This window comes from Myodes glareolus, chromosome 8 (assembly GCF_982192425.1).
Source record: "Myodes glareolus chromosome 8, mMyoGla1.1, whole genome shotgun sequence".
NCBI lineage: Eukaryota > Metazoa > Chordata > Mammalia > Rodentia > Cricetidae > Myodes > Myodes glareolus.
Window position 1 is genome coordinate 1909163 of NC_142033.1, and position 22889 is coordinate 1932051.

General features: G+C 43.3%; 2 protein-coding genes across 13 annotated transcripts in view; one reads left to right on the forward strand and one right to left on the reverse strand.

The window, feature by feature from the left end:
- Positions 1-10370, reverse strand: part of Rpap2 (RNA polymerase II associated protein 2) — a 66576-nt gene extending 56206 nt beyond the window's left edge. For all 7 annotated transcript variants that reach the window (XR_015002602.2, XR_007234519.3, XR_015002604.2 and 4 more), the window contains exons 1-6: positions 10220-10370; positions 9524-9569; positions 6733-6847; positions 5628-5726; positions 5354-5419; positions 3738-3826 (exon numbers count right to left, since the gene is read on the reverse strand). Coding sequence is in view for 2 of the 7 variants with exons in the window: in XM_048447079.3 (XP_048303036.3) it covers positions 3738-3826; positions 5354-5419; positions 5628-5726; positions 6733-6847; positions 9524-9569; positions 10220-10292 (488 nt within the window). In the remaining 5 variants the exon portion in view is untranslated. The remainder of the gene's footprint in view (positions 1-3737; positions 3827-5353; positions 5420-5627; positions 5727-6732; positions 6848-9523; positions 9570-10219) is intronic.
- A 155-nt stretch (positions 10371-10525) lies between these two features.
- Positions 10526-22889, forward strand: part of Glmn (glomulin, FKBP associated protein) — a 34138-nt gene continuing 21774 nt past the window's right edge. For 4 of the 6 annotated variants that reach the window (XM_085691520.2, XM_085691522.2, XM_048447083.3 and 1 more), the window contains exons 1-6: positions 10526-10606; positions 11346-11421; positions 12400-12525; positions 19798-19914; positions 20708-20816; positions 22065-22299. In XM_085691520.2, coding sequence (XP_085547646.1) covers positions 11383-11421; positions 12400-12525; positions 19798-19914; positions 20708-20816; positions 22065-22299 — 626 coding nt within the window. In that variant the 5' untranslated portion in view covers positions 10526-10606; positions 11346-11382. Of the gene's footprint in view, positions 10607-10626; positions 10774-11345; positions 11422-12399; positions 12526-19797; positions 19915-20707; positions 20817-22064; positions 22300-22889 lie in introns of those variants that run through there. The other 2 variants (XM_085691521.2, XM_085691523.2) reach the window with 2 other exon arrangements.

Here is a 22889-nt window from a genome sequence, read left to right on the forward strand (position 1 = left end):
GCCAAACTCTACTTGTAAAAACCATACGGGATCATAAATTCAAGCTCAGACTGTGTAGAAGCACACTGTTTCGGCACCAGAACTGTATGTGGTTGGTTTCTGAGCACAAGCTGGGTGAGCAACTCCTCAGTCACACTGCGGACGTCACGCAGATGGACACCGCAAGACCTCGTGGTCTGTCTCGGGCAGACTACCGGGACATGCCGCCGAGAAGCACTCAGGATGAGTTTTAATTTTAGATAATTTTTCACTATAATTAATGACTTCCTAACTCTAATACATTGATCAGGGAAGTAGTAAACTTATTGAGGCACAAAGTTAGGGAATTATATAACAAATTCATCCTAGGATTCACAGTGATGCATGAGAGACCAAATAGGGTCAACTTTATTATTCTGTTTCCCCGACATGCCAGGGCTCAGACACATTCTAAAACACCTCTGGCTTTCCTTCTCATCTAAACTTTGACCCAGTCTTCTCTCAGCCTTCCTCTTTACAAAGAACAGCAAGCTGGTTCGCCTAAACACCTATCAGACAGCGCCTGTGACAAGGCAGCTCAAGACTCAGGACGGGCGAACACAGATGTAGACTTCTGCTTCCACAAGGGAGGAACAGTGGTCTAGAGCTTACATACGGCTGTGTGGTACTAAAACAACTAAAAACCCAAACTAGAGTGAACAAAACAGAGCTCTTCAAACTGCGGGTGACAAACCACACAGGTCATCGGCATGTCATAAAAGTGGTAGAAAATAACGAGACATTTAATGACTGTTCTTAAAGGCAAATGCATGTATTAGACTATAATGCAAGATATATTAGTTAAAAAGTTTATAATTAATTGTATAGATATTAATTACGTGAATGGATTAAAAATTTGTATTTTAAATTGACCATTAAATTGCTATAGTAAAATTTAGGTTTATTATTTAAAATAAAAATCTCAGCATTAAACAATGAAGATGGCTGTTCTAAAATGCAACACATTGGAAAAACCATTCTCAGTGACAACAGTGACCTCTAGTGGATTCATTAAACTACAGCACAGCCACAGGCCCAAGAGTTCAGAGATTAAACTCACAGTGAAGCTTCTAGCGTGAGAAACTAGGATGTGGCTGTGCCACAGACAAGAGTTAGACACAGTGGGGGCTCTGGTTAGACAATGGGCAACGGGAAGATTTATGGTTAGAGCTAGCTGTCACTAATGCCTGTCAGTCAGCGGAGCACAGTAGGGAGAAGCCTGACCTCAGACAGGGTCTATCATTAGCTCACGGGATAGGCTCCACTTTGAAAGGACGCTCAACAAAGGAACTGGATTGACTCTACAGATCTTTTAGGCTTTTGAGAATCTTTCTTTTTTAATTCATCTCATAGACAAATACCATATCAAGGTCTGCTCAAAAGACCTTGTGTACTAGGTATATTTGTTAAACTCTTGATTAGCATGTGAAAGGCCCCAGGCTCAACCCCAAAAGTGAGGACACAGAGGCCTGACACTATAGACACCTGACCCTCCCCAGCACCTGAAAATGCACCAGATTCTACCTGGCTCTTCTTCCTATTGTGATCTGTTTTTCCACGGCATACAGCAGTGCCCTCTAACCCATGAGGCCTAAAATCATGGCCTGACATACACTCTACACAGTGTGACCACACAGGGAAAAAGGATGATCCATGCATGCCATGGGCAAGGAGGAACATGGTGTGAGATTTTACTGTGCTATTCAGAAGGATTTATAATTCAGAATTTATGAATTATTTCTGGAATCTTCCATCTACTATTTTTAGATTATAGTTAATGCTGGTAACTGAAAGGATGTAAAGTGGACCACTGGCCAAGAGAGGGTCCCTGTAGCAGCCAATGTCCAATCCCCAAACTACACCCTTGAGTTTTTCTCTTCTGTTTACAATTTGTCATTAGGTGATGTCACAAAATTTGTATCATACATCCTCAGCAAAGTTATTAAATAATTTCACTCACGTATTTATTCTCTTAATTACCATTAAATTCAAGGCTGAGATTTATGAAATATGCATGTGCATCTGTGTGCCTTGCCATGTGCATGTATGTGTCTAGTCAGGCACTAAGTACACAGTGCATACTCTGGAAATTAGGGGCATTTGTCTAGATTAGGGGAATAAAAGGCTATTTTCATCTTTTTTCCTACACTAAAATTTAAAAAAGATTATATAAATAAGATGAAGCTCAATAACCAAAAGTGACACAGATCAAGGCTTCAAGTTATGAGGAAAAGTAGACATTCTGAAGAGAGAGGGATGAGACTGAGGAAAAGGCCAGCGAAGAGTTACTGAGTCAGAGGAAAACAGCTGGTAGGAAAATTTGTTTGGTGAACTCCCTCCCTCCCTCCCACAGTGTCTCATGTGGACCAGGCTGGCCTGGGGTTTACTATGTAGATAAGGAGGGTCTTAGCTCTGGGTCATCCTGCCTCCTCAGAATTTGGGGATTCCAGGCATGTACAGTCATGTCTGGCTTGGTAAATGGTTTTGAAGTAGTTATAAGGATATGACAGACGGCTGAATTTAACAAGCAGAGAATATGTCTTTGGAAATAAAAGGCAAAGACAACTTAAGCCAACTGTTGTTATTCAGGGGGAGAGGAGTGCTGCTGGTGTTGGATCAACCATCGACGGTGGTGGTTCTGATGAAGAGTGTGGGTGTCCATTTACCTTGGACGATGGTGCCTTAAATGCTCTAACAAGAAAGCTTACAGCTAGTGACGAAATGACCGATTTTGTCTTTATGACGTTCGGTTTAAGGCCACAGGGTGGCAGGCAGGCTTTGCATAGGAAGGGATTACAGAGGAACATGCCACCAAGGGTCTGTCACTGCTGCCAAGGAACCAGCAGAACTTACAGAGGTATCCTACCATCTCTCTCAGGGACAGAATGCCAAGGAACCAGCAGAACTTAGAGAGGTATCCTACCATCTTTCTCGGGGACAGAATGCCAAGGAACCAGCAGAACTTAGAGCGGTATCCTACCATCTTTCTCAGGGACAAAATTTAAGGTTTCGTCTGTTTGTCTTAAAGCAAAGCTCTTGCATCATTGCATCTCTTTACATCTGAGTCGTTGTATTAACTTAGCATCTCTCTTCCCTGTCTGGCCACAAACAACAGGGCTTGTGCCATCTCTTCAAACATGCGTCATCTAGGATACTAATGTCACCAAGTCTTTGTCTGGAGTTTCTATACAGTTTAGTTGGATAATGGTAACAACTGTTGCTTTTACTAATAAATTTCTTTAAATTCTGCATCAGTAAAATACTGCAAGCACTTGATTATTTCCCGAAGCAAAAGCCTTCAAACTTTTTAACAAAAAGGTCCTTTTATATTGGCTTTTTTAAAGCTCAGGGTACTGCAGTCATTGTAACAAAGCCCGTTATCTTAGCAGTAAAGTGTGTTCAGCCAGATTCCCAAAAGCTGAAAAAAGTTACTATTTTAATTCAGGATTGTTACAGGAGCAGGATTCACCCTGGGCAAAGCAAGGACTAGAATGCAAGCTCCAGTTTTGTGATTAAAATTACAACATTTGAGAAAAACATTTGCACGTAAGGTTTCCCATAAAAATCCTTAGTAACTATGCTTAAGATACAGCCACTTCCCAGAGCTAAGCTGTGTGAACGGTGACCCTCTGCTGAGAACTCAGCCTGCTCTCGGCCAGCGACAAAAGCAGGAAGGTGACCCAATCACTGGCGCAAACAAGACAAGAAGATTCAATTACCTCTCTTCCTCTCGAACCCACACTGGAGTTTTCGGAATTTGTGTTTCAAAAAATTTAGATGCTCTGTAACAAAAATTGCTGCAGAAAGACTGGAAAGGAACATTTAAAATTAGCTCATTACCTTCTATTTACAAGCACAGCCTACAAAGAACATGAATGAGAAGAGCAAAGAATAAAACGAAACACTGAGAATAAAGAACCGTATAAATGGGTTATACTGTATTTGTCCTTTTGTGTTGGTTTATTTCACTTAATAATGTCTTCAAAGTTCCTGTGTCATTTACTTTCTTTTTAAAATTAGAATATTATTCCACTATATGTCTATACTATATTATATAGCTACGCATACTTTTATACATATACCCCGGTACACATGGCCCAGGAATTTCTTCACGGCATATAACAGAATAAAAAGGCTTGGTAACAAAGACTGTGAGACGCTTCTGGGCTTGTGGCTTTACTTAGCATTAAGGAGCCTCTCTACCATGTAAGAGGTTCTGGTTCTGAGTCCCAGTCTTCCCCACTTCCTGGTGTTCTGAGACCCAGCCTTCCCCACTTCCTGGTGCACTGAGATTCCAAAAAGGGCCTTCAACGTGGCTGTAACATCATCTGTTCCCACCAGCTCCTTTGTGAGCTGTACAACCAACTCCCCTACTCACACTGGCTTTTTCTCAAGCATGTTTTCATATGTTCACTAGCCATTTACACTTGGCATATGGAGGTCTCCCTTTTGTTTGCCTTCTTTTCTCTTAGACTACATGTTCTGGTCATGAATCCATAGAAAATATAATGTCACACTTTTCACTTGTTTTCTCCTCTCTTTCTCTTTATTTATTTATTTTTTAAATTTTTTTTGTGGATTTTCAAGACAGAGTTTCTTTGCAGAGCCCTGGCTGTCCTGGAAGTCGCTCTGTAGAACAGGCTAGCTCTAACTCACAGAGATCCGCCTACCTCTGCTTTCCCTGGGATTAAAGGTGTGAGCTACCACACCTGGCTTTGTTTTTCTCACTTTTTAATGAACAAAAGTTCTAGATTTTAAAAAGGAAAGTTTTTCAGATTTTCATACTTTCCTAATTTTCTGTCCAAGTTTATACTCTCCCATCCTGTCTTGAGAGAGGCCTGCTTTTTGGACACACGTCTATCCACCCACTTTGTATATGGACTGGGATGAGTCAGTTCTCACGTTTGGACAACTGTGCCACCTCCAGCTCCTGAAAGACCCACCCTTTCTCTGCTCACCTACAAGCTCCTGTCACAATAAACTGAGGGCTCACAGATGTGATGAATCTGCCCCGGCTCATCCTTCTTACCCTGGTTTACTTGCCCGTGTTTATACCAACATGCACTTTCTGTTTTCAAATGTTCAGATCTTTTTTAGGGGAGGGAGGTAGCCCAGAGAAGCCTTGAACCTGCTGCACAGCTCAGAATGACTAGACTCCCCAGCTCCCGTGCTTAGTTAAAGCTCAAGCAAGAAATGTTCTTAGTACCTTAGTTTCAGATAGAAACAATCTATTACTGTAGTTATTGTCTAACAGACAAATTTTAAAGCAAAATTTAGAATTCTATTTAATGTCATTTAAAAATTAACTGCCACATTAAACACCTTTTGATCTTACCTTTCTTTCAGTAATATCGTAGACTTTATTGGTTTTAGTAGAAATTTTATATTTCTGTTTCGGTATCTAAAGAAAAATAAAGTATAATTTACTAAAGAATTTAAGTGAGGAACACAAACTTTATGTCACAGAGAATTAAGTCATCTATGGTTAATACTTTTGGCCAATCCAAGTTATTAGTTCATGACCTCAGGCTTTCCTTCCCGTTGGTTCTACAACATGTCTTGTACAGACTAATCATACTAACACACACACTTAGGGGAAGACTACTCACGGCTCCCAACTTCTTCCGACACAAAGGATAGCCACAGAGTTTGATAATGGCCCGCTCGTCCACGACATCGCTGTAGTGAGCCGGTGTGATAAACATCCCCTGGAGCAGAAATAAGGGGTGTTCCCCAACAGATTATGGAACACCTGTGAAGTCAGAATTAGAGGGGCCCACGAAGGAAAAATGCTTCCGTGAGTGTCGGACACACGATGACACTCAAGAGGAAGGCTGTTATAATATGTCTGGGCGGACGAGATGACCCAGAGGGAAAACATTCCTGCTGTCCAGCATGACAGCCCGAGTTTCTCCTCTGGGACCCACATGGCAGGACAGAACTGAATGCACACAGATGCTGTGGCATGTACAGGTCAAGGCATGTGCGCCCACCCCACTAGTAATAAAGTAAATTTAATCATACGTTATAACTACAAATGTTGTATGTATTTAATCATACGTTGTAACTACAACCATCTCAGTACTTTTTATTAATTCATTTTAAAGTCATTATAAAGCAAGAACTATTATCAGAGTTGATAATTTTAAAACACAGATCATCCATTCTGGATCTAAGAACTGAAATAAAATTTAAAGGTTCCAATAGTGCAGGGAAGTCTCATAGACTGAGACACGCTAGACTTGGGGACTGGAGATGGCTCAGTGGTTAGAAACGCTTACAGCTCTGCCGGACGACCTAAGTTTGGTTCCCAACCATCCGTGTCAGGTTGTTCATAAACGCTGGCAACACCAGCTCCAGAGGAACTGATGCCCTCTTTTGGACTCCACAGGTAACTAAACATACGTGAAATGCATTCACACATACATACATACACATTTTTTTTAAAATGATGGTGCTGGAGAGACAGTTCAGTGGTTTAGAGTATTTGTTGCCCTTGCCGAGGTTTTGAGTTTGGTTCTGCACTGGGTAGATTACAATCACCTATAACAGCAGTTCCAAGGGATCTGACAACCACTTCTGGACTCTGGGCACGGCACACTCATAGTGCACACACATACACTAACATATGTACAAGACATTCACACACATAGATAAGTCCTTAAAGATAGATGTCATATTTAAAATCTGGTAATTTGTCAACTTCATACATACACACTCCTTTAGGAATTCCTCTGTGATGTTTTCCTCCAGAAGCTGCTCGACAATGCGCACGGCCTTCCTCTCACACTCCACTTTCCTCTGCACTGCGGCTTCTAGTTCTGCTCGCCTGAAATGCCAGTGAGAAAGTGAGTCCCTTAGAAGACCTCTATCTGCAGCACTCCACGCTTCAAAAGCCACCACTAATCTATTATTTTGCCAATAAAATCTGTAGTTTTTAACCCTGCCACTTCTGATCCAATACCTTCCAAAAAGTAAGCAAACTACCCATTACAGCGTGCAGATGGAAGCTGGCCATGAGGATTAATCCCAGGCTCAGAGCACAAGAAGGCACTGAAAGACACCCACAGAAAAGGAGGACAGATGTGGTGGCCCATGTCCACGATCATGGCACCTGGGAGGTGGAGGCAGGAAGACTCGGGGTTCAAGGCTAGTGTGGACTGCGTAGAAAGAACCTGTATCTTAAAAGTCAGTATGTGTTTCTTTCTTTATTACAAAGTCTCACTTAGTAACTATATGGATATGAGGAAGCCTTATTCCAGTGAGCAGTGGGATCCTGTCTGTCCTTTGTGGCTCTGCATACATGGAACTAACGGTAAGGCCATCTCGATAAACGATCCCGGGACAGTACAACTGTGAGAGCTGTTTTAAGACAGCCCAGGTCCCACCAGAGGCTCCCTAAACGAGAACGGACAGTCACTGCTGTCATGAGCGTCCTGGAGAGACACCTCTGTAGTCCCCAGTGCTTCTCCCTCCCTCTCACACCTGGACCTGGGGATCTTCTCATGTGTCCTTCCTACTTTCATTAACTTTTGAGACTTTAGACTCCTATACTTTGCCTAGAGCAATGTGTTCCCACCCTAAGTTGGAAGTCCGGGACAGTTTTGCCAACAATTCTTATTTTAAGATGCATACATTAAAGGGGGCATTCTGAAACTAAACACCTATTTTTTTTCCTACCACTTCATCAAGATCATCTTATTGCTGTTTTGAGATCCTAACGATGGTGATCAGGGCCTCGTCTGTGCTAAGCAAGCACTCACTAACTCCAGCTCCATACAAGACCACTCTTGTATCAGATACAAAAGATATAAACACAGATTACAGTTCTTTATAGTAAATATGAAAAGCTTCATGAAAAACTATTTTTCTCATTTTGCACTTACCCATCAATAAAAGTCTTATCAGCTTGCTGGCTCAAATTATCAACCACACTGACCTGAGCCATTGTCTTCCTAACTGACAGATACCTACAGCTGCCTCCCATGGGTCAATGTTGTTCCTTCTGTCCTGAATGATGACCATCAGTATGGTTGTGTTGGAAGTTTTGTGTCACCCTGACATAAGCTACAGTCACGTGAGAGAAGGAGCCTCAATTAAGAAAGTGCCTCTGTAAGACTGGGCTGCATGCTGGCCTGTAGGGCATTTTCTAAATTAGTGATTGATGGGGAAGAGTACAGCCCACTGTGGGTGGCTCCACCCCTGGGTTTATGATCCTACATTCTTTAAGAAAGCAGGCTGAGCAAGCCATGGGGAACCCATCAGTAAGTAAGCAGCACCCTCCATGGCCTCTACATAGCCCCTGCCTCAGGGTTCCTGCCCTGTCTGAGTTCATGCCCTGACTTCCTTTAATGATGAGCAGTGCTGTGGAAGTATAAGCCAAATAAACCCTTTCCTCCTAAGTTGCTTTAGGGCATGGAGTTTCATCACGGCAATGGTAACCCTAACTAAGACAGGGGGGTATGGAGCAGGTCTCAGACATTCTGGTCTTGGATTCCGTTACAGTCTTAAAATTAAAGTTTGCTGTTCTGCACTTTACAAACTAAGTTTCTCACTGTGACATGCTGGGTACTGCATGAACAGAATTCTGCCTCCTTCCTCCCCTCTTGGAAAGTCATATACCATCCCACCTCAGGGTCCCCATCCATATTGTCACCCCTCGCTGCTAGTATCTCATCTCTACTGTCTGCTTTACACAGTCTGAAGACTTTTAGAAAACCCACAGGTCTACGATCTAAGTCACTGGCCCCTCCTCCATCGTCAGCCTTTTTCTTACAGTACCAAAGGCAATTTGTGATGATATACGGATATTTCTCATAACCCAAATACAGCCATCTCGTATTTGGAAAATATTTGGAAGAACTAGTGAATCTTGAAATGAAAAGTCACAGACACGTTTAATGTCTCCACAGATAACTCCTGAGATCTTCTGGGATATGAGAGACCCTGATGTTTTAGAAGCCCCCAACAGTAAAGATGGTTTGTACCTGAAAAGAAGGAAAAGGACTACTTGGTTAATTCAGGAATGGTGTTACAGCCTGAGCCTCCAGTTTGCTTTCTTAAAGGTGGAGGATGTAACAGCTGTGAGAATTAATAGTGCTTCCTATGTCTTCTCGTAAGTATGTTCTCCAAATCAGGTATCTATGATCGTTTTAACTGTTTGGGTTGAACGCAGCACAGTACAGAGTGCTTTTTTTTAACACGTATGAAGCCTGAGCAAAGCTCAAATCCCAAGCCCAGAAAATAAAACATCAGGACCAAAAACATCTATTCGATTAGTGATATAAAAAGAGTGAAATGCCGGGCAGTGGTGGCACACGCCTTTAATCCCAGCACTCGGAAGGCAGAGGCATGCGGATCTCTGTGAGTTAGAGGCCAGCCTGGTCTGCAAGAGCTAGTTCCAGGACAGGCACCAAAAACTACAGAGAAACCCTGTCTCAAAAAAAAAAAAAAAAAAAAAAAAAGAGAGAGAGAGAGAGTGAACGCAGTTGTCCACGTGGTCTACCTTCTGGAAGCATCTTCTGGCTTGAGGGGCCTTGTCTGTTTGGTACCTGCAATGGAAAAGACCAGTGAGGGTGAACACACATTTGGTGCAGCAGTCTTACCCAAGTGACACCCTGTAGACCGCGTTTCCTTTTCTCTCACACATCTCATTTCCAACTCCAACTTGCAAAAAGGGGTAAACAGGAAGGAAATTTCACAGTTTCTGTAAATTACATTTCAATTTTTCTTGACTAAAATCTATCCCTTTGGGGACTGGTTGTTTTCATGTAACGTATCTTATTTAATCAAGTGCTTCAAAACAAAAAACAAAAGCAAAAACAAAAAAACCTAAACTGGATACCTTTACGATAAATTTCTAGGTCTCCCAAATGGACAGTTTGCCTAAGAAGAGGAGTCTGAAATCTCAGAGACCCGGTACCAAAGCAGTCCAAGAGGACGTCTAAGGTTCAAAGCTGTCTGGGCCACTTGTTCCCTAGGGGTCCCCAGCCCAGCCCACGCAGGGAGAGATCCTGAAATACTTGCGTAAGAGTGTGGGATTCTTGCGGGATTCTTTCCCCGACCGCACCAGGGAAGCGGTGGGAGCCACCCGCCACCCGGAGCCCTCCCTCCAGGGGATGGCTTCGGCCAGCACTCCGCGCGTGCGTAGTACTCAAACCAGGGCCTCAGGGTCCACACCTGAAGAGGCTCGCGTTCCTACCTGCAGCCTTCCGGTGGGTGCTGGAGGCCCGGGCACTCGGGCCCAAACAGTGAGGAGCAGCAGAGGCAGCCATGGGAAACGGGGTCAGAAGGCAAGGGGAGGGTTTGCGCGGCGAGAGCGAGGCTCCGCCTCCGCGCGTTGCCCGGACGCTGGGGGCGGGCCCATGGAGAGCGGAGCGAGAGCCAGAGGGGACAGGCCAAGGGAGGGCGGAGCGAGAGCCGGAGGGGGCGGGCCAACGGGGCGGAGCGAGCGCCGGAGGGAGCCGATCTGGGGAGGGCGGGGCGAGCGCCGGAGGGGGCGGGCCCAGTCCAGGGCGGGGCCAGGAGTGCGGCCTGCGCTGGCCGAGGTGGTGGAGGAAGGAGGTGGAGAGAGCGCGCGGTCTGGCGGGTAGGTGGACGTGCTGGGTTGGGCTGGTCCGGGCTTTCTGACCAGGATCCGCGCAGCACGCTGCTTGCCTGCTAGGCCCCTTGAGGTGTTGGAGCCTGGACGCTCTGCCCAGCAGGAACAGGGAGACAGGGACAAATGGCTTCCCCTAGGCTCAGCCCACAGGCGCGGTAGGGTGTGATTTTCCTGTCCTCTCCCGCGGGGCAGAGATTCCAGCCCCCTGCGGCAGAGTCCTGGTCACCACCGATGCCCTTGGCTTCGGGGATCTCACTGACTGGATTGGTTGATTATTCTGGGGAGGGCAGGTCCTCTAGAGAAGGGGTGGAGGGCATCGCAGTCTTCAACTTCTTTGGGTGACTTAATTGTGTTGGATTTCAGTTTTTGTCAATGGGACATTTAAAAAATTCCCTAATGATTAGAATTTTTGTCCCAGGTCTACGGTTTGGATTTTTTTTTTCATGAAAGGAATACTTTCCCCTTTTGAAAAAAAGGTTCTTCTAGGAAGTTCTCTCTAGGGTTCTCTTTCTTTATTCTCTTTTCATTCTTTCAGAGTTATGCTTTTTAGACAATACAGTAGGGGCTTTAAAAATGCTTTATTAGGCTAGCACACTAACGCTCAGTAATAGCATTTAAGCTGTAAAACTTGACATTGTGTTCACTGTATTTTCTAATAATTCAGAATGAAACAGTTTATGAAACTTAATTTTCATGATATCACACAATTAACTGTGTTTTTTATTAGTTCATTTCAGCATCAAAACTAGGAAAAGTAATTAGGAATGGCTGTGGAGGAACTTCAGAGCATAATAAAAAGATGTGTAAGTAATTACCTGAAAACACCTTTAAAAATATGGGAAGTGCATATATTATCTTTAATTACATTGTGGTCACTCATATTATTTACCTTATCTAATTCCTGCTTTTTTGGACGTGTAAATAAACAGCATAGGATCAGGAAGGTAGACTGGATTTTTTTAAATTATTTTTTATTTTTGTACATGTGGCCTTTAATCCCAGTAATTAAGAAACAAAGGCAAGGGTGTCTCTGTGAATTTGAGGGTGATCTGATCTACGTAGTGATTTCCAAGACTGCCAGGGCTATGTAGAGAGACCCTGTCTCATAAAAGAGGAGGGCTAGATAGATTGCTCAGTTGTTTTCACAGAGGACCTAGGTTTATTACCCAACACTCAGACCCTCTTCTGGCTTCCATGGGCACCAGGCACACACCTACTGTAGGCAAACACTCATATATATAAAATAAAAGGAAATCCTAAACTCAGCATATATATATATATATATATTAAAAAGAAATCCTCAACTCTCTTATGGAAGCCCGAGGTATCAGATCCACCTGGAGCTGTAGTTACAGGTGGTTGTGAGCCACCTGACCTGGGTGTTGGGAACTGAACTCAGGTGCTCTGTAAGAGCAGTATATGCTCTTATCCACCAAGCTATTTCTCTAGCCCCAATATCCATTAATTTTAGACCTATGATTGTTTTCATAGGTTTCTTTGATACAGTAGGTTCAAGATCATTCATTGAGCCATACTGATTCATGCTTATAACCAGTATTCGGAGGCTGGGGCAAGAGGATCTGAAGTTTCCAGGTCAGCTTAAACTTCATCATGAGAACCTGTTTCAAAAGCCAAAATAAAGTCAATTGTTAAAACATTTATGTATTCATGCGCACTTTCTCTATAATTTAAGATTTCCTTTTCTTCCTAGAGAGACAAAATCAGGAACTCATTCATACTGAATCTTTATTTGCATCTGTACTTCTTTTCTTTTTTAACAGCAAATCCTAGAGGAGCATGATTTTAAAGAAGAGGATTTTGGCCTCTTCCAGTTAGCAGGCCAAAGATGCATCGAGGATGGGCATGTAGACCAGCTGCTGCAAATTGTTCAAGACGAAAAGAACAAGGTGAGCACACTTTGTGTCTACTCTTCAGTCTCTAGCTGGGAAGGGAACGATACATTGTTGTTACTCATTTATCCTCTTAGTTATCTTTAGCTTCTTAGTTACTTCTCTACGGCTGTGATGAGACACCATGACCAAGGCATTTTAGATTCCCTGGTCTCTGAGACTGGGTGCCTCAACAGTCAGCATAGTCCCACAGTGGCTGTCCCCTGCTAAGTGCCTCAGCAGTCCCGTCTGGCCCCAGAAGCCAGAAAGGGCTGCTGGTCCTAGGTCACGGTGAAAGCTTAGGGAATTGGGTTCTGATGGTAGGGAAGGAAGCCGCAGCAGCAACAGCAGCAGCAGCAGCTAACCACGTACACGTTAGAGGAGAAAAAGGCCAAGGGGCAAAAGCTGTGACCTTCCTTCTGTGTCCTTCTTGTCTGTGCACTTAGGACACCCCTGCATGTGAGGCTCCCTGTTGAGACTGTAATCAACTATAACATACTTTTAGAGTCACCTACACAATTTTGTGAGGTTTTGTTTTTGAGACACTCTTTAGCCCATGCTGTCTTAGTGTTCTTAAAACTCACTGTGGTTTTTGTTTGTGTGAGTGCCTGTCAAGGTTAGAAGTTGACATTGAGTGCTGTCTCCATCACTTCCCATCTTTTGAAACAATGTTTCTCACTGAACCTGGAGCTCATAGCCTCGTCTAGGCTGGGTGGCCAAAAAACTCCAGAGATCTGCCTCTTTACTTCCCCATTGTTTGGATGACCAGGGTTTATCTAGCTTTCCCTAATGCTTGGATTACCAACCCATGCCCATGTGCATCACTTCCCCAGTGCTTAGATTACCAGTGCATGCCCGTGTCCCTAGCTTTTTGTGGGGGTTCTGGGGATCTGAACACAGGTTCTCATTTGTGCAGCAGATATTTTTTGGACTGAGCCATCTCTCTGGTCCCTCACTCTGTATTTTTAAGTTTTCTTGATTTTCCCAATCACATTATCAAAGGAAAACTTCTGACAGAACTCTTAGTTGCCATCAGTCCTGAGTCACTAATCTTTAAGTTTATGCCAGATGTTTTCCATATGCTCCTTATGGAGCCGCTCCAGCATCTCACAAGATAGGCACGGCTGTTAAACTTGTCTTGTAACACCTACACCCCTGAGCTACTACAAGACTGAGGGGAGAACTACTTGAGCACACAAGTTCCAGACCACCTGGGCAATATGATAAAAGAAAAAACAATCACCATGTAGATAAGAAGCAGTCACTGAAAGATCCCTCAGCTTTTATGTGACATCCACAATTGAGATTTTTGGAGCTCTGGACTCCTGTGCTGGACTTGGACTTACAAGGAAGTTTTGTTTTTTATTTTTTATTTTTATTTTTTTGAGACAGGATGGCCTCAAATTGGCTACGTAGTTGAGGGTGACCTTGAACTCATTATTCTCCTACTTCAACCTGGGATTACAGATGTGTGCCACAACATCTGGCTTTCATGGTGCTGGGGACTGAGCCCAGAGCTTTGGACATGCTAGGCAAGCCCTCTCCCGCCTAAGCTGTGGCCCCAGACTTACAAGAAAGTTGTGATAGAATGAAAGAGATGTTGATTATGGGGATGAGAACAGGTGAGCCATAAAGAATGACTGACTGTTTTGTTTGAGGGTTTGTTTGTTTTTCTGTGTGTTTTTATTGTTTGGTATTTGTATCTGCAATACAGGCTATGACCTCAGTTAAAAAAAAAAAGGCAGCTCAAGTTGAAGAGAAAGCTTGTAAGATGCAAGGAAGTTGCCCTTGAGAATTTTTATCTTTTAAGACAGCAGATATTCAGATGTAGATTTGTATGCGACTCTAAGATTAGGTCATTAAAGCATAAAGGGCAGGAGAAATTTTGAGTTCACAAGAGACAGAAAAGAGGCCTAGGATCTTGTCTTTTAAAAAGTTTTGGGTAAGAGTATGATGTGCATGTGTGTGTATCCATGTTTGTACACGTGAGTGTGGGCATAGGCTTGTGGTGAGAGTATGATATGCATGTGTGTGTATCCATGCTTGTACACGTGGGTGTGGGCATAGGCATAGTATGATGTGCATGCGTGTGTATCCATGTTTGTACATGTGAGTGTGGGCATAGGCATGCCGTGGTGAGAGTATGATGTGCATGTGTGTGTATCCATGTTTGTACACATGAGTGTGGGCATAGGCATGTTGTGGTGAGAGTATGATGTGCATGCATGTGTATCCATGTTTGTACACGTGAGTGTGGGCATAGGCTTGTTGTGGTGAGAGTATGATGTGCATGTGTGTGTATCCATGTTTGTACACATGAGTGTGGGCATAGGAAGCCGTGGTGCATATCAGAGGTCAGAGATGTGACTTCATCTTGGGTCCCTTTGTTGCTCTAGCTGTATAAGCTGGCCCTTGAGCGCCCCCAGATTTCCGTCTTTGCTCCCATCTTACAGTAGCGGCACTGGGCCACATGCACACTGCCACGCCAGCGTTTACTAGGGTTCTGGGAACGGAACTCAGGTCCTCAGGCTTGCTTATAAACACTGTCCCCCCTGAGCCATTGCCTAGTCCAGCGGCCATCTTAGCTGAGCATACGCCTGTCGAGATGTCAGCGAGGCAGAGGAGGAAGGAGAGCATAGCACATTGGTCCTCAGGTATTTTGTGGCTGAGTAGTTTATTTTTAGTATGTTTCTAAATAGTTAATGGGATAGATTTAAAGATAGTGAGGTTTAGGCTTAGTCTTGAAAATCACCTTTGTACTTTATAATCTGAAAACAACAGGGTTCAGTTTCAATACAACATTGAACACTTGTGGGGGAGGGTGCTTGTTCATTTCCTGGCCACCCAGACTCCCGAAATAGTCACACAGAAACTGTATCATTTGCAATACTGTTTGGCCAATAGCTTAGACATATTTCTAACTAGCTCTTATATCCTAAACTAACCCATCTCTATTAATCTGTGTGTCACCATAAGGTTGCGGCCTACCGACAAAGTTTTAGCGGGCTCCGGCAGAGGCATCTGTCTCCTATGGCAGCTACATGGCTTCTCTCTGACTCCACTTTCTCTCTATATATATCTCTTTCAGCCTGGCTTTACTCTGTTAAGCTACTGGCCAAAAACAGCTTCTTTATTAACCAATGGCAATAAAACATATTCACAGCATACATCAAACATTGATTACAATTTGATTTTCTTGTCAGATGACAGTTTCAGAATTGGTCCTGATTTACTATTAATCTGTCTGTGTTAGTGTTTTTAAAAGCCATATGGAGATGGACTTATCTTAAGACCCTGTAATGTAGACGTTACCACCTGCTTATATCCTGGCCAGGGCCACTGTCCTGTGCAGTGTAGGACTTTCAGTAGCTCTGGCCTCTACCTATTGTACCAATAGCACCCTCTCTACTAACACCAATCAAAAGTCTTTAGACCTTGCCGAGTATCCCCTGGGAATTTAAGAGCAAAACTGCCCCCAGTAAAAAGCGACTGGAATGTGGACAAGCCATGGGCTTGGAGCTGGAGAGATGTAAGCTCTGGCTCTGCCACCGTCTCATGTAAGGAGGGGACAGTTGTGTTGCTCAGTGCCAAAGCATAGCAGAAGGCACGTCGGGTAGGACTCGGGAGGCAGGTGGATCTCTGAGTTCGATGCCAGCCTGGTTTTTAAGTCTGTATCTAATTCTTCCTGTGTACTGATTTATTCTTTCCCTCCCTAACAAAGACCATGAGATAGTTAACACTAGAGTCTATAAATTCCAAGACATCACTCTACAGTGCCTGGTAAACTTGCAGCTGAGTTTATAAAATGTTTAGCTAAAACTCTTAGGATAGGCAAGATGGCTGATGGGTAAAATCACTTACCACCAAGTGTAGCAATCTGAGTTTGATCCCTGAGATTCACATGGCTAAGAGATCAACCACCTCAGACTTGTCCTCTGACCTCCACACACATGCCGCTTCATATGTGCAAACACACACACTACATACATATTTAAACAGTTCTTTAACTCAGAAACAGATCTTTCCTCTTAAGAATTTGGCTGGTTATTTTTCAGAGGATCACTTGAAGGAAATAGAGCTGGCAAGGTATTGCACACAGGAACTAAGGCTGTTTTGTTTTTTAAGCTTAAGGATAATTGAATTAGAGTTTAAGAGAAAACCTTTCTAGGCCAGGCAGGCTATAATCTCAGCAGCTGCCCAGAGAATAGAAAAGAAACAAAAGCCTGGGCTTAAGTTAAGCTGGCATAGAGGTCAGCCATGTGGTAGCAGGCAGCCATATGGCGAGAAGTGGCACTGTAGAGAAAGCAAAGAAGCCCACAGTACCAGAAACAGTATGTCAGGGTTCTGACCAGCATCGGAAAGAAAGAGAAGAAAGAGGAGGAAAGATGTTAAGCTCCATGGAGGACTGTGCAGGGGCCAGGGGTTCTGGGAATGGAAAGTAGGGTGTCATTAAGGAAATAATTATCCTGCCTATATCTAGTAGCCAAATTTTAAAAAGTGAATTTACTCCAATTCAATAATTCAGAGCTGGGAAATGGTGGTACATGCCTTTAATCCTAGCACTTGGGACGCACGGGCAAGTGGATCTCTGTGAGTTCAAGGCTAGCCTAGTGTCCTAGTCTACAGAGTGAGTTCCAGGACAGACAGGGCTGTTAAACAGAGAAACTCTGTCTCAAAAAAAAAAAAAAAAAAGAAAGAAAGAAAGAAAAACTTAAAAAAGAGTATTTAATATTTAAAATAATATTTAAAAACTTAGTTACTAATTTATAATATGAATTCTTGACTAGTAAAAGTCAAGCTGTGCAAAAAAATAATAGAGACAAACAGAACATCAAAGCAGGATAATTCACTATACTTCAAAGTTAGCAGACATTATCTAACCTTTATTGTATACCTCCTTTGTTCACTATCTTGGTCAACAAGACCCGCTTTATTACTTTGTAACAGGTTCTATGCTTGCTGCTGGCACTAGATACAGCAATGAACAAAATATTCTGTTCTGTTTGTAACAGGCTTCTCTATATAGTCCTACCATCCTGGAGCTCCTATGTAGATCAAGCTGGCCTCGAACTCACAGAAATCCTCCTTCCTTTGCCTCCTAAATTATGGGTTTAAAGGCATGTGCGGCCACACCTGGCTTACAATATGACATTCTAACATACACTCTTAGAAAAGTATAGAGTGGAAGTGTAATATATAGAGAGGAAACAAATCCACGGTGAGAGAGATGGACCGTGTGAAGAGCTCTGAAAGAAGTAGGGGTGTGAGTTACAGAGCTCTGACATACAAGTGCTGGGCAGAAGCATAGCTAGCACTGGGAGACTATTCAGTGAGATACGGGCAGGGAGATGGCTCATGGGCCAAAACACCTGATGACCATGGCCTGGGTTCAAGTTCTGGAATCCATGTAAAGGTGGAAGCAAGGGACAGATTCCACAGGGTTGTTCTTGGAGTTCTACATGTGGTCTATGGCATATCATACACACAGACACACAGAGAGTAATAATAATAATAATAATAACGTGTGTGTGTGTGTGTGTGTGTGTGTGTGTGTGTGTGTGTGTGGTATTTGGGGATTTTTTGTTTTTTCGAGACAGAGTTTCTCTGTAGCTTTGGAGCGTGTCCTGGAACTAGCAATTAACTCTTGTAGATCAGACTGGCCTCGAACTCACAGAGATCCGCCTGCCTCTGCCTCCCGAGTGCTGGGATTAAAGGTGTGAGCCAACAGTACCCAGCCTAATAATGAATATTTTTATTGATAATTGAATTCTTCGATTTTGTTCATTAAAATTTGTACTTCATTTTCTACCACATTCTAAGCATCAATTTCATTGAATGAAAAGAGAAAGGTGAATTTTTAAAAACTGACATGGCTATAGATCTCTAATGTACTTCAATCCAGACCTTAAGACAGTAAAAGATAGACCAGCTGCCTTTCATCCAAGTCAGTGAATTTGGATGTTTCTATTACAATGTTGGAAGCCTATGAAAGCACATTGGCATGACCCTTTAGCCCAAGCCACTGTGGTAGCCGACTGGGGAGAACCACTCGAGTCTAGGAATGTAAGACCAGCCTGGGAGCATCTTAAGACCTTGTCTCAAAACAAGAACAACCAAAGCAGATAATTATTTGTCAGAAAGGCAACCTTAATGTTTATGCTGCAGCTTGATAAAAACACCCACGTGTCTGACTGATCCAAGCAAAGCTGATGGTACTTCCTCTCTGTGAGGGGTCTTTACAGCTTAATAAAGCTCCTTGAACTTCTTTAAGGCTTGGGGTTCCTCACATACATATACTGCTGTTTGAGAGCCTTGGTTGGTAGGGATCCTCACACACACATATAAGATTTTTCTCAGATGTGTTAGAACCTAGCATATTAGATGGTATGTGTGTGGTATGTATTAATAACTTGAGAGAAAAAGACAGAGGGCTGAGATATATTGCTAATTTTGAAAATCTGGTTTTGATATGCATGTGAACCATTAATTGTAAAGATAAACTTTTGTGTGGAAAGCATTTGAAATGTGTTTGAAAAGAGAAGAAAATTGCTTGGCAGTGGTGGTGCATGTCTTTATTCCCAGCATTCAGGAGGCAGAAGCAGGCAGATTTCTGTGAGTTTGAGTCCAGCCTGGTCTACAGAGTGAGTTCGAGGACATCCAGGGCTACACAGAGAAGCCCTGTCTCAAGAAGAAAGAAAGAAAGAAAGAAAGAAAGAAAGAAAGAAAGAAAGAAAGAAAGAAAGAAAGAAAGAAAGAAAGAAAGAAAGAAAGAAGAGAAAGTTTTGTGTGGGAGAGAATAAAAATGAAGTCACATATCTATCTAGTAGGTAGGTAGGTAGATGGATGGATGGATAGATAGATAGATAATGTGACTTCATTTTTCTTCATTTAGATAGACAGACAGACAGATAGATAGAATTTTATTTAGAGATTGTTCAAAGAACTGCAAACAGTTTACAGGCATTGATAGTCTAGTCTTCCTTTTGAATCAAGAGAAGCAAATTCTCTGTGGATGCTAAGTACCTGCTTGTCCTGAGCAAATCAACTATCTCATCAGAAGTGACGAAACTGTTTAGGTCCTAGGAAGATGTAGTTACTGAGTGAAAGTGGAGGTTGTTCTGTCTCCTTTGGTGAAAATATTAAAAGCGTTTCAGCACGGTGATGGCTGCTGTGAGCCCGGAAGGACAGTGGACATGTGAGCCTCACCTGCCTGGTCTCTGCTCCCTTAGTCAGGCAGCACCAAGAGTTCTGTAGATGACTGTGTTTGTGTTACTCCACCATGCTTTGCAGACCGTCATTAAGTCCATGGGCTGGAATCTTGTTGGTCCTATTGTTCGGTGTCTCCTGAGGAATGGTGAAGAGGATGAAAGGAAAGACTGTTTTCTGGTGTTTGATTTACTAGTGAAGGTGAGTCAGGAAAGCCTGGTTCGGTCCGTCAGAGCAGCAGCCCTGCACTGCCCTGCATGCCAGGTTCTGTTAGATTACTCTTCTACAACGCCCAGTCGTGCTTGGCTGGATGTGGGCAATGCCATCTTGCATTTTCCAAAGTTTCCGGATGTAAGAATTATCCAGTCTGAAACCCCTGTAAAGGGCTATAAGCCTCTAATTTAACAAGTGTTCTTATACAGTAAATATTATTAGTAAGTTTTAAAGAGCTGTTTGATGCCGTGCTGACCCTTGTGCACATTAGACCCAGTATCAGAGTCTAGTGCTGCTTGAGACATGCAAGCTGAAAGGAGATTATCAGGGGTGTGAGGGAGGGGAGTGGGGAGGGGGAAGGAGGTGTGGGGGTCAACAATAGAAAGTTTGTTTGAAAATCCCGTGGTGAGACCTAATATGGAAACTAGAGATTGGAGGAGCATACACAAATGATTGTTAGGGAAGAGACACTTCTTTCAGATAATGGGTGTTGGTTCCGAGGATTCTCAAAAGCAAGGCGGTGAAGTGGCTGTCAGGGTGCACCACAAATCACCTGTCCAGAAAGAACCAAAGGGGGCCCTTCGTCTACAGCAGCCAACAGAAGGCATGGTCAAGATCAGAAGAAGCCTGCTCTCTGAAGATCCTTTTTAACAATTTATAGGGCATTTTACAGTTAAGCAAATATAACTGTATTTTCTCAGTATGTCTTCTTTAAAATAGTAATCATGTGGCTTTAAATACAACTTGTATTAAACAGGTTCAATTGTGAATATTTTTATAGTTATGTAACCCAAAGGAATTGTTGTTGGGTTTGCTTGAACTCATTGAAGAGCCCTCTGGAAAACAGATTTCCCAAACTATTCTTCTTTTACTTCAACCACTACAGACAGGTAATGACCATTTTGATATCCAAATATTTCTTATTGTATTTGCATACGTACCTTGATGTTTGCCCCTAAATGTGGACAGTCACTGAGTCCCTGCCCTTAGGCTACTCCAGCAGAGCCATGGGAACCCTGTGAGGTGCCTGGAAGGTGATGCTCAGTCAATACTTTGTTATAGAACTTTTTAGTTAGCTTTCATTTTTTAATTAAAAAATTTTTTACATGTATGAGTGAATGTATATCTGTACACTACTTGCGTGCCTGGTGTCCTTTAAGGCCAGAAATGGGTATCAGATCCCCTGAACTGGAGTTCCAGTAGCTTGTGAGCCACCACATGGGTGCTGGGAACCGAACCCAGCTCCTCTAGAAAAGTAGCCAGTGCTCTTAACCACTAAGCCGTCTCTGTAGGTCCCTGGCTAGCTCTCTTATCTACAGTTTATAGTTAGGATTTTCCCTCTAAGATATTTAGTGGTCAGCTGTGACCTGTAGCATACAGTCTGGGATAGGAGCAGGGTGTTGCTCAGCTTCCGGTTTGGGAGGTTGGAGTGGAAAGGTCTGTCTAGAGAGTGAAAGAAGGCATGGAGAACGAGAAAGCTTTGTGGCTTGGTACTGGCCAATAGTACGCCTCAGCGGCCTCAGCGGCCTCAGCGGCCAAGACAGACATTTTCTCATGAAAGGAGTTATTTTCACTGTAGAATGTGGACCTAGACATCAGAATAAATTCATTTAAATCTGATTATCAACCAACCTTATACTTCTCAAATATTTCAAATCTTCTAAGGGCACAAAAATAGTGCTGTGTAATTTTCCATTCATATTTTGTGCTTATAATCAAAAATAAAAAAAATAACCAGTTATAAAAACACTTTATTAGTTGATTTTCTTAATGCTCTGCCAAAGTGCCTGGCACCTGGCAGTCTGAGGAAGAACTGTTGATGTAGGTTAGGGATGCAGTGGGGAGCCTGCCTCCAGTGAGACAGTCCATCGTGGTGGTGGGGGGCGTGGTGGCAGGAGAGGAAGAATGTTGATCTGGTTAGGGGTACAGTCCATCATGGTGGGGAGACACGGTGGCAGTAGTGAGAAGGGCCTGGTCATACTGCAGTAACGAGAGAGTAGTGAGCTCAGGCTACACCACCTCAGAGCCTCCAGTGATACTTCTTTCAGCAAGGCTCTGCCTGCTAAAGATCCAGAACCTTCTAAATGCTGACTTCCTCTTGTCCTGTGTGCAGCTGCTGACGCTTGTTTCTGTTGCAGTTATTCAGAAGCTCCCCAACAAGGTGTACTCAGTTGGACTGGCACTGTCCACCCTTTGGAGTCAACTGTCTCTTCTCCCTGTGCCGTGCTCTAAGGAACAAATACAGACAGATGACTATGGCCTTTGCCAGTGCTGCAAGGCCTTGACAGAGTTCATGAGACCCTTCGTGGAAGAAGCGACTGATAACAAAGAAAACAAGGAAAATGAAAAGTTAAAAGATGAATTACTGAAATTGTAAGTCTATTTTGAAGGACATCTCACTGGAGTGAGTAATTGGTAGCTCAGTTACCCTGTGTTTCTTATTGGTACACAGAAATCTTGTTTCAGATTTTGAATTTCAGACAGACATAATGTTGACCTGATGTATCATGGATGTTTAGTGAGGGACTGACAGTATCAAACCAAACCTTTCACTAATTTCCTTCCACTCATCACAGCCAGCAAATGCTGAGAGTGGGAGCAGTAAGGATAGATTTAACTCAGAGAGTTTATTCTGTCTGGGAAATGTGTCAGAAAACAGCAGAGGACCCCCAGAGTGTTGAGCATCCATCCTGACCTCAGATTCAGCCACATGCTCACCTACGTCTCTCACCATGGGTTCTGACTAAACAGCTCCCATCGGTTGGCATAGGGATGGTCCAAATGAGGGTGTGCTGTCAGCATAGAATCGCCTCCAGACTTGAAGACGGGCAGTTATAAAAGAGACATAGCTGGATAAGGTGGCGCTCACCTGTCATTCCAGCCCTCAGGAGCTGAGGCAGGAGGATGGCAAGATCAAAACCAGAGCCGTGGTTACAGAATAACCTGTCTCAAAAAAATCAAAT